Source organism: Kogia breviceps, chromosome 13 (assembly GCF_026419965.1).
Source record: "Kogia breviceps isolate mKogBre1 chromosome 13, mKogBre1 haplotype 1, whole genome shotgun sequence".
Lineage (NCBI taxonomy): Eukaryota > Metazoa > Chordata > Mammalia > Artiodactyla > Physeteridae > Kogia > Kogia breviceps.
Window position 1 is genome coordinate 40,935,253 of NC_081322.1, and position 15,334 is coordinate 40,950,586.

Here is a 15,334-nt window from a genome sequence, read left to right on the forward strand (position 1 = left end):
CTATTACAGCTAGTATAGTGTTAATTAGGAGTAGTAAGGATTGACATCTTTGTTTTGTTTCTGATCTTTGGGAGAAAGATGCCAGTCTTTCACTAAGATATTACCTCAGGGTTTTTCATAGTTGTCCCTTATCAAGGTGTGGAAATTACTTTCTATTCTTAGTTTGCTAAAAGCTTTTATTGTGAATGGGCATCAAATTTTGTGAATTGCTTTTTCTACATCTAGTGAAAGGGTCATTTTTCTCATTCATTCTGTTAACATGGTAAGTTACACTGTTTGATTTTCAAATGTTAACCAACATTGCATTCCTGGTATAGACCCCAATCAATCTTAAAATAGTATTCATTTTTTACATTGCTTGATTCAGTTTGCTAATATTTTGCTTAACTATTTTTGTGACTTTGTCCATGAGGGATCTTGGTTTGTAATTTTCTTATAATGTCTTGTTTTAGTGTTACGGTTTTGTTGGCCTCATAAAATTAGTTGGGAAGATTCCTTCTTCTATTTTCTGGAAGACCTTGTATAAGAGTAGTATTATTTCCTCCTTAAATGTTTGATAGAATTCAAATTTGATAGATGCCATCTGGGACTGGAGTTTTCTTTAAATGTAAAGTGTTTTTGAATAATGAATTCAATTTATTTGTAACAGAGATTGGGTTACTCAGATTTTTCATTTCTTCTTGTGTCTTTAGAGAAGCCCCTCTTTCATTCCTGATATTACTAAGTTGTATTTTTGCTCTTTTTAAAATTATCACTCTACCTATCACTTTATCAACTTTACTGATTTTTTCAAAAAAAACTTTAAAAAAAGTTTTATGTTCTATTTCATTGATTTCCACTTCATTTTTATTATTTCCTTCCTTCTATTTATGTAGGGTTTAATTTGCTATTTTTTCCCTACCTTTGTATGTTAGAAACTGAGGTTATTATTATTATTATTATTATTTTGTGGTACGCGGGCCTCTCACTGTTGTGGCCTCTCCCGTTGCGGAGCACAGGCTCCAGACGCGCAGGCTCAGCGGCCGTGGCTCACAGGCCCAGCCGCTCCGTGGCATGTGGGATCTTCCCGGACCGGGGCATGAACCCGTGTCCCCTGCATCGGCAGGCAGATTCTCAACCACTGCGCCACCAGGGAAGCCCGAAACTGAGATTATTGATTTTAAAACTTCTATTATTTCTTTTTAAATGTTATATCTTGTGATTAAAACTATCACGTTCCCTGTAAACATTGCTTTACTTGCATCCCACAGATTTTGATATTTTATATTTTCATTATCTTTCAGCTAAAAATATTTTTTAAGTTCTCTAGTGGTTTCTTCTTATATTCTATTGACTTCTTGTACTTTTTCCCTTCTCCTTCTCCTTTTTAGCACCTGCTCTACAGGTTAAAATATGTATTCTTAACTTACCACAGTCTGCCATGAATTAGTATTAAAACATTTCACATGTAATATTAGATCCTTACCACAGTATGCTTCCACTTATCTCCCTTTGTGCTACAGTTTTCATACATTTTGTTTCTACGTATGTTATATAACGCACAATACATTGTTTTTGTTTCTGCTTTAACTGATCAGTTTTCCTTTAAAGAAAATTAAGAAACAAGGAGACATTTATCCACAATTTTACGATTCCCAGTGCTTTTTATTTCTTTATGTAGACTCCATTTTTCATCTAGTGTTATTTTGTTTAGTCTGAAGTACTTCTTTTAAAACTATGCTGGGAATTCTCTTAGCATGTATTTGTCTGGAAAAGGCTTTATTTCACCATCATTGGTGGAGGATAGTTTCACTGGATATAGAATTCTAGTTGATGCTTTTTTTCTTTTAGCACATTAAAGCTGTTCTCTCACTTGTCCTCTGGATTTCATAGTTTCTAATGAGAATTGTTATCTTCATTCCTCTGTGCATCATGTGTTATTTCTCAGGCTGCTTTTTTTCCCTTTTATCACTGGTTTTCAACCATTTGATAATGTGCCCAAATGGGGTTTTCTTTGTATTTATTCTGCTTGGGTTATTTTTTTGTTTGTTTTAGATTCTTGAATATGTCAGTTAATATTTTTCATCAAAATTGGAACATTTTTAGCCATTATCCTTCAAATAATTATCCTTGTCTGACTTCTCTCTCCTCTCGTTCTGTAACTCCAATTGAATGTTAGACCACAGGTCACCAAGACTCTGTTTATTGGTTGTTTCAGTTTTTTGTTTTTTAATAGACTATTTTTTTAGAGCAGTTTTAAGTTAATAAAAGATCGTTCACTGTATGTTTTATTCCTCTGATAGTTACTTTTCTATGTTATAGTTAGAGAGGGGGTAAATCAGTGACTGGTTTGGTAACCTTGTGAATAACACCTTTATTTATTTAATACACATTTCACTGATGGTGTTTTCCATAGTAGAAATACTGTATAAAGATACATAGAAGACTTTGTTCCATTGATCTAATATCTTTTTTTTACACATTATGTGTTTGTTTTTTAAAAATATTTTATTTTCTTGTTTTTTGCTAATAAGCACCTAAAGTATGTGCGTGTTTCTTATGACAGATTTATATGTGCTTTGAATTCTCAGAAATTGTATTACTCTTGAGCCATTGGCATCACTTGCCAAACTTAGATTTTGTTTTTTTTCCTTTCCAGGCCCAGCTTCAAAGGGAAAAAGAGCAGGATCATATGAAGCTGCAAGCAAAACTTGAAAAGCTTGATGTCTTAGAAAAAGAATGTTTTAAACTTACAACAACTCAGAAAACTGCTGAGGTAAGCTTCTACTTGTTTCTTTGAAGTGGTGATGCCAGGAATAAATCTTTAGTATTAAGCATAATTACACTGTATGTGAATATGCACTAAAATTAGATTAAAAGTAAAAGTTCATTAACAACTTTTAGTAATCCAGATATGAATTCCTGCCTATAGAGATGAAAAGTTAATGTATTCTATCACAGCATGAATGAGCTTGCCTTTTGATGTGAAATTGTAGTTTTGGTTTCTTCTGCAATGGCAGAACATTTTCATTTGTTAAGTAATTTACCTAAAGGTAAATTGAAAAGATTGCCTTTCACCACTTACAATTAAGTTAAGCCTATTCTAGATCCTGTCCTGAAATGCCCTCTCCTTTTCCAGCCAAATCCTATCCATTTCATAGGAATTTCTCCCAGTCCTGCTTCCTCTGTGAAGCCTTCCTTGAGTTTTCCAACACTCAGGAAGCTCACGCTTTGAAATAGTACTGTCTTCCTATTCTAAACTACACCGTGTATATAAGGTGAAATACTTATGTGTATAAGGTTATACAGTATATACGTGGTCTGAGTCAAATCATATCATTTCATGTATATTACTGTTGTTTCCCTAAGTACAGCATAAATAGACGTTTGTTGTAATTTGTCTATATTTTGAATGAAACATTGAGACCCAAGACTATAATTGTTTGACCTTCTAGACCTTTAGAACCTCCCAAATTTTCATTATTATGATCTTGTTGATGAAAGTTAAAAGAGCCTATGCATATACATTCTTTGCTTTTCCTTTGTTCTTCTTGTATATAATAGCAGGTAAAGAAGCATAGGAAGAAAGCCAAGAAAAACTTAGCATCTTTTGCCATTCCTTTTTCTTACTTTCTGCTTTAATTTACCAAACTATTAAGAATCAATACCCTAGGGCTTCCCTGGTGGCGCAGTGGTTGAGAGTCCGCCTGCCGATGCAGGGGACACGGGTTTGTGCCCCGGTCTGGGAAGATCCCACGTGCCGCGGAGTGGCTGGGCCCGTGAGCCATGGCTGCTGGGCCTGCGCGTCCAGAGTCTGTGCTCCGCAACGGGAGAGGCCACAACAGTGAGAGGCCCGCGTACCGCAAGGAATATAAGATATTTGGCTCTAGTTTTTGTATAATAATACCAGATTTTTTATTCTTTTGCAGGGCAAGATTAAACATTTAGAGGAAAAACTAAAGGAAGAAGAACATCAGCGTAAGCTCTTTCAAGACAAAGCTTCTCAGGTAAATAGAGCACTGTATCATCTATCACATTTAAATCATGTACGTTTTATTGTACTTTATTAACTGAAGCCTGTATTCTAGACTCTAATTTCTGCTTCCTAGCTTGTTATTTTTTGTCTCATTTTGCTATAATACTGAAGTTCTCAATAAGTCAGCCAGGATATTCATATACTTGGATGTATTGCCAAGAGATCTTTTGGTCTTTTGAAATTCTGGCAAACATATATATATTCTCAGTTGAAAGAATTCCTGCTATAGATTGTTTTCAGTTTGAGATATATAAAATAATTCATTCTCTTAAAAACAGAAAATGATTGTAATTACCAGTAGACCTTGTAACTTTTACACACAAAAAATAGTATTTGGGGTTTTCTTCCTCAAAAAACATTTTGTCTTTATAAATTGAGATCTGATCCCTCATTATAATGTTTTTGAAGAAGAAGAAACTTGTTAAAAATCAATTTAATACATTTTTTTTCAATATTGTAGCTTCAAACTGGACTTGAAATCAGTAGAATTTTGATGTCTTCAGTATCAAATCCAAAGCGCTCCAAGGAAAAGAAGAAATCTTCAAAGGTATGCAAACACTTTATTCTTATCTTGCTAATACTTATTTCTTCACCCTTTTAATATTTATACCTATCCATTTCCAAAAAAATTTGAAGAGATTTATAATACAAGACAATGCTCTGAAATGGGCATAAAAACATGAGTCAAGTAATGATGGTTTGGGGTGTGAGGACAGAAAATTCCATAAAACCTAGGTTAAAGAAAGTAACAGCAGTTGAGTGCAAAACCTAGCTCTGAGTTTGCTTAACAGCCAAAGCAAAAAGGAGCATATAATGGGCAGTACATCTATCTTTGTGAAATAACAATAAGCCTTCCAGTTTTTCTAGAAAGACATTTTCCTAGTACTAAACTGTTAGAGAAATGTATTTTGGATACTTTACGAAAGAGGAAGTAAACATAATAGATACTGACAAACACAATAGATCCTGGAAGAAATTTTGTATAATATATGCACAATAAAAAGACAAAGATATAGTATTAAATTATATTGCATTATAAATTATAGTATTATAATTATAGTCATTTCTCTAGGTAAATTATTTATTTTTTTCTGTGCTCATAGCCTTTATATTTGCCTAAAAATAAAGATTAGGGAATGAGTACTTTATAGATTTACCAATAATATTTTGTTTAGATGAGTTGATGTTTTGGGTTTATTATATTAAACTTTCTTATTTATAATGGTAAGAAAGAAAATGTTAATCCCTTTTAATCTTATGATTCTGAAATTATAGTTTTAATGACCATCATTACTGTTTACTCAATATGCATGTAGTGTTTGTGTGTGTTCTTTGCTGTGGGAACCAAGCATGCTATTTGCAAGTTCTGGCCACTGCCATAGGCTCACCCTATGGATATGATATTGGAGGAAACGTTATACTTAACTTTAGCTAGTCATTTATTCCATAAATAAGATTTACTATTCAATAGTTCGGCTGCATTTTTCACAGATTTTTTCTTTCAAAGAATTTGCAAAATACAGTAATGAAAAACATTTTCCCAATGCAATTTATGTCAATTTTTTAGCTTATTTCCTTCCTCAAGTATGTTTTATGTCTTGTCTCTACAGTAAGATTAGAAGCTGCAAAGCCAAATAGAAAATCACTATAAGTAATTTGCAAGTGGAAAAATTATTGACTTATTTTTATATTTGTGTTTTATGGCATCCTTTGATGAGTTAGTGGAAAAAAATTTTTAATAAGGTACAGGGAGAAACAAGGTAAAAGAAGTGAAGGAAAGAAAAGGTAGCTGCTGGAAGAAAAGAAAAAGTAATTAACAGCAAAATCACTTTAAAAAAGTAGTTAGTTCAAGTCCCAAGTTCATAGGATCTGCCTGTAATAATGCCTCCCTTTAAAGATGGCAGGGACACTTAGTTGCTTGCTGAAGGTAGGATCTGATTTTGAGACCTCTATGAGAGTCCTGCTTGTCTCACTGACACTTACTCCATATCCTGGATGTAGTTCATTCAACTCAGACATCTTGATTTACATAGACTAGTACCTTTAGGTAGTAAAAAGATAAATAACACAGGAATTTACAGAGAAGCAGATAAATATACAAATATAAAACAGAGTATAATAAAAACTTAATGGAGGTATAAACGAAGTATTGTGGTGCTGTACAGATAAAGAATATGTGAAGGGGTCATGCAAGAAACAGCATTAAAGGCAGCCTTGGAAAATTATTAAGTATTGATAGAGATGAGAAGTGTTTTACAGTCTGAGAGTATAGTTGGTTTTTCCATGAAACCATAAATAATTGTCCAGTACTGGGTGTGAGTTGGTGTCATATGAGACTGAAATTGAAAATATAGCTTGAGGTGATATGACTGATCTTCAATGCCATGTTAAGAATTTGAACTTTTATTCTATAAAACATTGGGAACCATTGAAGGCTTGTAGGCAAATGATTAGAGCTATACTTCTAGATGGTAAGCGACAACAGTAAAAGGTGAGCTTGGAAGTAAAGAATCAGGCTGTTTGAATGTGGTAAGCAAGATGATGGAGGCCTTTCCTGTGATGTTTTCATTATTCTCTTAAAAGGTTAGACTATAATCAATCAGAGATCTCATTCAATATAGTAACTAAAAGAATTCATTTTTTTTTTACTCTTAATTATAACTGCTTGAAATAGCCTTAGACCAGACCATTGTTTTCCATTACTTGAAATTACCATTCCTAAAGTACAGAGCTTGAATGATTGTCCAGGGTCACCAAGCAACTCTGAGTGAATAAGAACTGACTCACAAACTTGTGATTTCTCTACCTCTAAGCCATTTTATTTCTTTAATTTTCAGAAGAAAAAATTGAATGTTTATAATAGTTAAGATATCTAAATTTTCATTTAGAGTTGGGAATATTTTGTTTTCATTATGGAATATGCTCAGTTTATTGATTATTCTCTTGCTGAAGTGTTAACTAGAGTGACCAATTCACCCCAGTTTGCCTGTGACTTTCCTGGTTTTAGTACTGAAAATCCTGTATCATGGGCAAATTGAGACAATTGGTCACCCTAGTTCAATCCTTCCTACAAAAATAGTGAAATCATTTACTTTTAAGAATGGAGTTTAGCAGTGTCTTTTTAAAAATGTTTCATGAAGGAGTATATATAACAAAAAATGTCTGCTCGAAGGATAATAATGAAATTAGCACTTGGTATACTCACCACCCAGCTTAAGAAATAGAACATTACCAGCACTGTTAAGCCCCAGCATATATCTCTCCTAAATTATATTCCCTCCGTCCAAGGATTAACCACAATTCTGATTTTGCTTTTATCATTCTCTGGCTTTTCTTTAAAAAATTACTTTACCAAATAAGTATTCCTAAAAAATACATTTTTTAGGTTTATGCTTTGAACTTTATGTAAATGGACTTATTCTGTTTGCATTTTTCAGCAGCTTTCTTTTTCCACTCAGCATTAAGTTTATGAGGTTCTTCCAATTGATGCATATACCTATGGTTCGCTGCTTTTTATTGCTAAAAATATTTTTTTCCTTTCTCCTTTCAGTGATCATTTGGTTTGTTTCTCACTTTTTGTTATTATAAAAAACACTGTTAAGAACTTTCTTGTACATACCTCTTGGTGTATGTGTTCAGGAGTTTCTCTAAGATACTGGACCATAAGTGTTATGCACCTTAGCTTTAGGAGATAATGTCTAAAGTGGTTGGACCAGTTTATGTTCCAAACAGCAGTTACCATTGTTCCATATCCTAACCATAAGTGTCTATTTTTGGTTTTCACTTTTTATTTTGAAAAATTATATATTCACAGGAGATAACAAAAAAATATAAAGGGAGGTCCCATGTGTCTTCAACCAGTTTTCCCCAATGGTAACATATTTCATAAATATAGTATAAAGTCCAGGAAATTGAAATTGATACAATACACAGAACTTATGGAGATTTCAACAGTTTTTTGTTCACTTAGTTGTGTGTGTATGTGTGTGTGTGTTAGTATATGTAGTTTTATATAGTTTTATCACATGTGTATATTCGTGTAACCATCACCACAATGAAGATACAGAACTATTCCACCTCTATAAGGTTTCTTCATGCCATCCCTTTATAGTTACACATCATCCTCCTCCCTAACCCTTAGCAGTTTCTAATCTGTTTACCATCTCTATAATTTTATTTCATGAATGCTATATAAATGTAATCATACAGTATGTAACCATTTTTTTAAAAAAAATTATTTATTTTTGGCTGCATTGGGTCTTCGTTGCTGCACGCGGGCTTTTCTCTAGTTGTGGCGAGTGGGGACTACTCTTCATTGTGGTGTGTGGGCTTATTGCTGTGGCTTCTCTTGTTGAGGAACATGGGCTCTAGGCACATGGGCCTCAGTACTTGTGGCACGTGGGCTTAGTAGTTGTGGCGCACGGGCTTAGTTGCTCCGTGGTGTATGGGATCTTCCGTGACCAGGGCTCGAACCCATGTCCCCTGCATTGGCAGGTGGATTCTTAATCACTCTGCCAACACGGAAGCCCAGTATGTAACCTTTTGAGAGGCTTTTTTTGCTCAGCCAATTCCCTTGCAATCCACCCAAGTATTAATACATTTTTTAAAGTTTCTGTGTAGTATTCCATGTTATGGATGTGCCACAGTTTAACCATTTACGTATTGAGGATATTTGTATTGTTTTCAGTTTTAGGCTGTCACAAATAAAGCAGTTATAAACATTTGTATACGGGTTTTTGTGTGAACATAAGTTTTCATTTTTCTGGGATAAATGTCTAAAAGTGCAATTGCTGAATCATACGATAACTACATGTTTAGTTTTATAAGAAACTTCCAAACTGTCTTCCAAAGTGGCTGAATTATTTTGTGCATATTAGTGATCTGGTTTCTCCACATCCTTGCCAGCATTTGGTGGTGTCACTTTTTTTTTTTTTGGCTGTTGTAATAGGTGTATAGTGATGTTTCATTGTAACTTGAATTTTCCTAATGGCTAATAATGTTGCATTTGATAAATGTCTTTTAAAATATTTTTTTGTTTACTTTTTCCCTTGTCGATATTTAGAAAACTAAATGTTTAAAGAGAGGACCACCTCAGCAAATTTATTCAAAGTTTGGATCACTGCCTATTGTGGCTGAGAAGGTGAGAGGGGGAAAAATGAGGATACTTGTTCAGATAAACGCAGGCTTTGTTGTAAGTGCTATTTAAATGCCATCAGTTATTTAAAATCGTTCTCAGCTATTTCTTTTCCCCCAAAGTCTGCCAGTGCAGGCCATTCCAGGAATGCAAGTACACAAAACCTGCAGACAATGCAACATTACAGGCCACATATCCTTCAGAAACTGGCTGAAGTTTCTGAACCTAGATGTCTCTACAAGCCTTCTAGAAAAACTTCTCAATGTGAAGCTGTACCTTCTGACTCAGAAAAGTCCATTTCCATTTGTAACAATTTGTCTGAACTTTTGATGGCAATGCAAGATGAGCTGGACCAAATGACTATGTAAGTATTTATTGGAAGAAGTAGCAAGATATTTAGGTATCTTTTTTTCTTCTCAGTCTTTCAAACAATGCCACTTATAAATTCTATAAGTCTTACTTAGCCATTTGGATTTATTTTGATCTGCAGATTTGTTGTCATTGATTTTTCATTATATTTGTTGTATTTAAATTGCATTTTAATTATCTATGTGTAATTACTACTTTTTCCAATTTAAAGTGTATCTGTATTCCCAAAATCTGAACTGATAGACATATATTTCTGTCATTCTAACAAATGGGGTCTGGTGACCTTAAATTGTAACTCACAAATGCTTTTATAAGACAGATTCTCCTTTTGTTTTTTATAATCTTTTTAGTTAAATGAATGATTTCATTAGACAAATAGGAAAGCAATTTCTTGTTTTAGATTCTGGCTGGTTTGCATTACAAGTTTGAAGCATCCATAGTAAACAAGATTACTGTGTGGGATATATATTTTAAGCTTCAAGTTTAAGTATATATTCAACAAAAATTCCAGAAAATATGTGATTTGGGTGGCCAGCTAGTTGAACTAAGACCTCTGTAGAAGATATAACTAGTTCTATTGGCAGTGTTTCTTTGAATAGGCTATCACCAAATCTAGGGATTTCTCAGGCAAATACTTCTATAGCTGGAATTCTTCCACAGATTCTACATTAAGAATTCCAAACTTGGAATGAAAAAGAGTCCCTTAATGCCTCTGGCTGAGGACATCAGAATATTTTACTACATTTAACTGTGAACATCAAGAATTCAGACCTTTTTTTTTAAGATTCTTTAAGATCCTAAGTCTAAGATATTTCTAAATGTATCTAATCTCAAATCATAAGAGCCTATTTATAATTACAATAGATTTAATTTGATAACCCTACAGAAAGAGACTGTCTTTGAAGTTTAATATTTAACTCTGATTAAAATTTACGATTGAACAGAATATTGTCTAATTGTGACAGACATATACTATAAACTGTAATAGTGCTTGATATTTGCTTTTCTTTCATAGGGAGTACCAAGACCTGCTGAATCAAATGAAAGAAACTGAAAGCCAATCAGTCTGTGAAAACATAGAATGTGAACTAGAACATTTAGTCAAGAAAATGGAAATAAAAGGAGAACAAATTTCTAAACTAATGAAGCATCAAGACAGTGTAAGAAGGCTTTAGTAAAAGATTTTAATGAAAAGATAATGTATCTGGATTCAGTGTTATATCTCTGTATGACCTTCCAAATTTGAGGCCTGTATGTGTGGCTTAGAGAAAAGATGATAGATAGGAATCCCTTAGGCTTATTATAGAGTCATCTGTCCATTGAAATAACATGGCCTCCTATGTAACTCTTCAAGATAATACAAAGAAAAGGAAACAAGGAAGTTTAGTTATGGGAAATTCCCTGGTGGTCCAGTGGTTAGGGCTTGGCCCTTTCATTGCTGGGGCCCAGGTTCAATCCCTGGTTGGAGAACTAAGATCGTGCAAGCCTCATGGTGTGGCCAAAAACAGAAAAAGTTTAGTTATGTATTCAAAAATAACTTTGGGAAAATTAAGAGGTAGGCTAGATTTGCTTTACAGCTCTCCCAGTTATCCTTTTAGCATTCTTTCCCCTTATCCCTCTCTCCCCTAATGCCTTAATGAAGCCCCTTATGTCAACAGGTGTCTAATGCATATATAAACCTGGCTTCTGAAGCAGTACCCCAACTCTAAAACTGCTAATTCCAGTTTCCCAGAACAAGCTATGCTGTGTTTCATTCCCTGGGGACCTGTGCTCAGCTAGCTCTAGAGGGGTGATGAGGGGGACTCTATCCTTGTGTGTAAATTCTTAACAGCTAAGAATGACATAACAGTTTTAATATCTTAATGAAAAAAATCATGGACTATTTTATCCCAAGACAATGACTCCATTCTTAGTATGATTATGCTACTGGAACAGAAAGCAGAGGGAATCTTTCCAGGAACCCTCAGGTCATATCATGTAGCTGTCTGCCTGTGGAATAATCAGCATTCTTATAATTTGGTGATATATTAACCTCACAATTAAGCCTTCCCCACTTTTATAGGAAAGTAATAAAGAATGCAGAATTTTACTGCCTTTACTCTTCTATGGCCAATAAAGAAAGAAAGAAGGAAATGAAATTTTGAAGCAAACATTTTCACTTTACTGGCTTTTAAGTCTATAGTAAGTAAATTTTTTGTATGATTGTGTTAGGGTGAAGATTATATAACTTGTATACTTTCTTAGAATCACACAAGAGAAACTTGGAAGGAATAGAAGAATAGTCATTTTTTAAATTTAGGAAGTGTGTACATAAATAATATTTTGAAAAGTATTATTTATATTCCATAATAACTATAGAAGTATAAATTTTCAAGCATTTTTGGACAAATAGAACACCAGATACTTAGCCAATGTCTAGACCAGCTCTACAAATTAGGCTGTGCTTAAGTGAAATAGATTAAGTAATGGAGGGAATTCCCTGGTGGTCCAGTGGTTAGGATTCTGTGCTTCCATTGCAGGGGGCACAGGTTGGATCCATGATTGGGGAGCTAAGCCGTGTGGCCTGGCCAAAATAAATAAATAAATACTAAAAATTTTTTAAAAGATTGAGTAATGGACTGGACTTGGAAGAGATGGGTTTTGACTAGTTTATGAGTTTTGTTTTATTTAATTCTGTCTACCCAATTGTTACTAGATACTCCTCAAAGAGATAAAGTTATTCCTTTGCCTTTTTTTTTAAACTGGCATTCAGTAGTACTTTAAATTCATGAATACTTTAAATTTAAAAAAAAAATATATATATATATAGACTCTATAAACTTGATGTTCATTTCCAGCACCAAATCTTCGCTTGTTGTTAATGTCACCTGAAAGGTCCTTCTCTCACCTCCCTGTTCTCCAGATTTTTCCCATTTCATATCTTACATAAACATTCCTTCCTCTCAGCTTTTCCAGCCCACATTGATCTTGTCCTACTTTTAGCCTTCTCAGATATACACTTTTTGTCCTACTCAAAGTTATTGTGGCTTGAATTATTCTCTAGTTGTCACATATATGCTTTTATTTCACTAATAAGAGCAGTAAACTCCTTGAAAGCAAAGATTGTTTTATTCATTATATTTCTGTCTAACTAGCACAGTGTTAGGCATTTAATAGGTATTCAATACATAAAAACTTACCGAACTTTTTAATTTCACATAATCTTTAAACCGTCAATCCAATCCATTTATTGTAAGGTATATTTTAAGTATATTTTTGACTAAAATGTTAGATTTTTTTCTCTCCAGGTCCACAAACTGCAGCAAAAAGTTCAGAATTTGAAGATGAGTGAAGCTTCAGCTATTCAGAAAGAAGATAGCAACTGTAAAGGATCAAAGAACATAAAAAATAGCCCCAGAAAATGTTTGCTAACTAACTCTCCTCAAAAGAACAGCAACTTTCGTCCAATACGAGTCCATAATCTTCAAATGAAATTGAGAAGAGATGATATCATGTGGGAACAGTAACACAGTAAAAACTGTCACCTTAAATGAACTTTGTCAGTGAGATCTTGAACTATCTAAAGTGGTTTTAATTTAATATACCTTTATGAAATTTTGAATTATGTTTCTAGCCTCTATAAAGTGTCAAAATTGTAGTATTTTAAAATTAGTGCCTAATGACCTCCTAAGAGCCCCAAATAATAAATGATTGCTTTCTTGTTTTTCTTATTGACTGAAGTATCTAATCTCACCATGTGTTAGAAACATTGTTCACTTTGCAGATACCTTAAGCTAAATTAAAAAAATTATACTAGACTGATGATATTGAAAATTGAGTTAAATTTGAGATAAAAGTGCCATAACACTTTTTCATTTAGTAGGCTTGGAACCTTAAGAACCAATATAAAATTAACAGAAGGGTCTTTTTTTACTTTCCTGGTGCTTCCTCCCTATCTTGTTTTAGAGCTGGGAAATGTTTTTCTTTTTTTGAAAGGAAAAGCTTTGGGAAGAGGCCTTTAGCCCAAGTTTTTATGTGACAATTACAAATAGGAACCCATAATTACTTAATTTTTAGATGACAATAACTTAGCTGTGGAAGCCTTTCTCTGCTATTCCCATTCTCTTTTACAAATCTAGCTTTGGTTTTTTTTGATCTTACTCCTTTATAACTATATTTTTGATATTTTGATTAGTGGTACCATAAGAGATTTCATTGTACATATATGTTTTTTAATAAATTTACATTTGTTGACCTATCTTTCCAGAAGCCTATGGAAACTAGTACAACTCTTCTGAACTTATTTGGTTTCTCATCAGAATCCTTTGGGGCAACTAGAGAACTGGAGTCATCAACTGAAGTAGAACTAGAAGACTGACAGAAAAGGCATAACAGAAGTGAGGAGCTCAGAAGATAGGGTAGCAGTTTAAGAGATGGTGATTCCAAAGGCACAGATTGGGAGGTACATCTTTATCTACAGCTGGGAGGGTGTTCAAGCTATAGGTGTGAAAGAATAAAAAGATCAACATCTTGGGGAGCTAGGAAAAGTAATTTTTTAAAAGACAGTCTTTATATCCTCCTAGGAAATCCCAAAAAGTGTGTGTAAGAGGGTAATTGTGGACCCTCTGTTGGGGGAGGAGGAAAACTATGATTCAGTCTCATTGAGAGAAGAGGTGCTGTTAGAAGACCTTTCCATACCTGAAGTGGGGAGATGACTGAAAATCGGCACATTTATACTTGGAATTGTCCTTGAAAGCAACAAATGGCTGAGATAAAAGTTTCTCTCCCTTTGGTTCAATTAGTACATTTGTCCTTCACCCACTTTCACTCCCTCTCCCTTTACAGCACCTTCAGCCCCAGAGATGTTCCACAGACTGCTTCGTCTAAACTCAGTTTCATCACCTTACCTATTTTTCAGCTTTGCCTTTTCTCCTCAAGAATGTGAGTGCTCGGTGCTTTGTGTCCACCTAGAGGGGTGGGATAGAGAGGGTGGGAGGGAGACGCAAGAGGGAGGAGATATGGGGATATATATATACATATAGCTGATTCACTTTGTTATATAGCAGAAACTAACACACCATTGTAAAGCAATTATACTCCAATATAAATGTTAAAAAAAAAAACACCTAAAACTCTAACAGAAGGTGAAACTAATTAACCAGAAATGAATCAGATAGAGAACTTGAGAGTGAGAAAGCAGTGGTAAAGTTGTTCTAGTTAGCATAAGTTTTGTTTTAATAATAATAATCACCATCATCTAAAATGAAATCTTTGGAAACTGTGGTTGTAGAACAGAGGTTAAAATTGACATTTCTTCAGGTTATTTCCATCATTATCTCAGAGTTTCATCTTGTTTCACGGTCTTCCTTTTTTTTCCTTATTTTCCTAACCATTGTCCTTTCCTTTGAAAGCCATGTGCCGAGATAATCTATCCAAGATCATATTTGCTTAGTTCCTTCAAAGACCCTTTCCTGAAATCTTGATTCTTTACATAGGGAGACAATTTCTAAGTGTTAACTTCTGATTTCCTTCATCTGCTTAAAGAATAACATTAGAACATTGAATAAACTACTTTGAATGGTTGCTTAACATATTCGTGATTTTATATATTAAAAACATAAATGATAATTGCTGACAGCCTTATACAATTAATTTAAAATTACTTACACATTTTTAAAAAATCTAATGTTGGATTAAGGTTTTGCATGTGCTCCAAGTTTGGAAAGACTTGAACTTAACTGCATTAGGTGATGTCTCCTTTTGTGAATCCAATTCCACTATTCTGTATACATTCTGCAGAAATTTCCTCTCTTTTTTCTAGAGATCTGTTCATCCAG

General features: G+C 33.8%; 1 protein-coding gene across 9 annotated transcripts in view; it reads left to right on the plus strand.

Moving 5' to 3' along the window:
- Positions 1–13,875, plus strand: part of CEP57L1 (centrosomal protein 57 like 1) — a 57,067-nt gene extending 43,192 nt beyond the window's left edge. Inside the window, exons 6-13 of one of the 9 annotated variants that reach the window (XM_067011578.1) lie at positions 2,639–2,755; positions 3,909–3,986; positions 4,476–4,562; positions 9,078–9,155; positions 9,272–9,513; positions 10,534–10,678; positions 12,806–13,056; positions 13,817–13,875. In XM_067011578.1, coding sequence (XP_066867679.1) covers positions 2,639–2,755; positions 3,909–3,986; positions 4,476–4,562; positions 9,078–9,155; positions 9,272–9,513; positions 10,534–10,678; positions 12,806–13,024 — 966 coding nt within the window. In that variant the 3' untranslated portion in view covers positions 13,025–13,056; positions 13,817–13,875. Of the gene's footprint in view, positions 1–2,638; positions 2,756–3,908; positions 3,987–4,475; positions 4,563–9,077; positions 9,156–9,271; positions 9,514–10,533; positions 10,679–11,580; positions 11,673–12,805; positions 13,754–13,816 lie in introns of those variants that run through there. The other 8 variants (XM_067011579.1, XM_067011582.1, XM_067011577.1 and 5 more) reach the window with 8 other exon arrangements.
- The last annotated feature ends 1,459 nt before the right edge of the window (positions 13,876–15,334 follow it).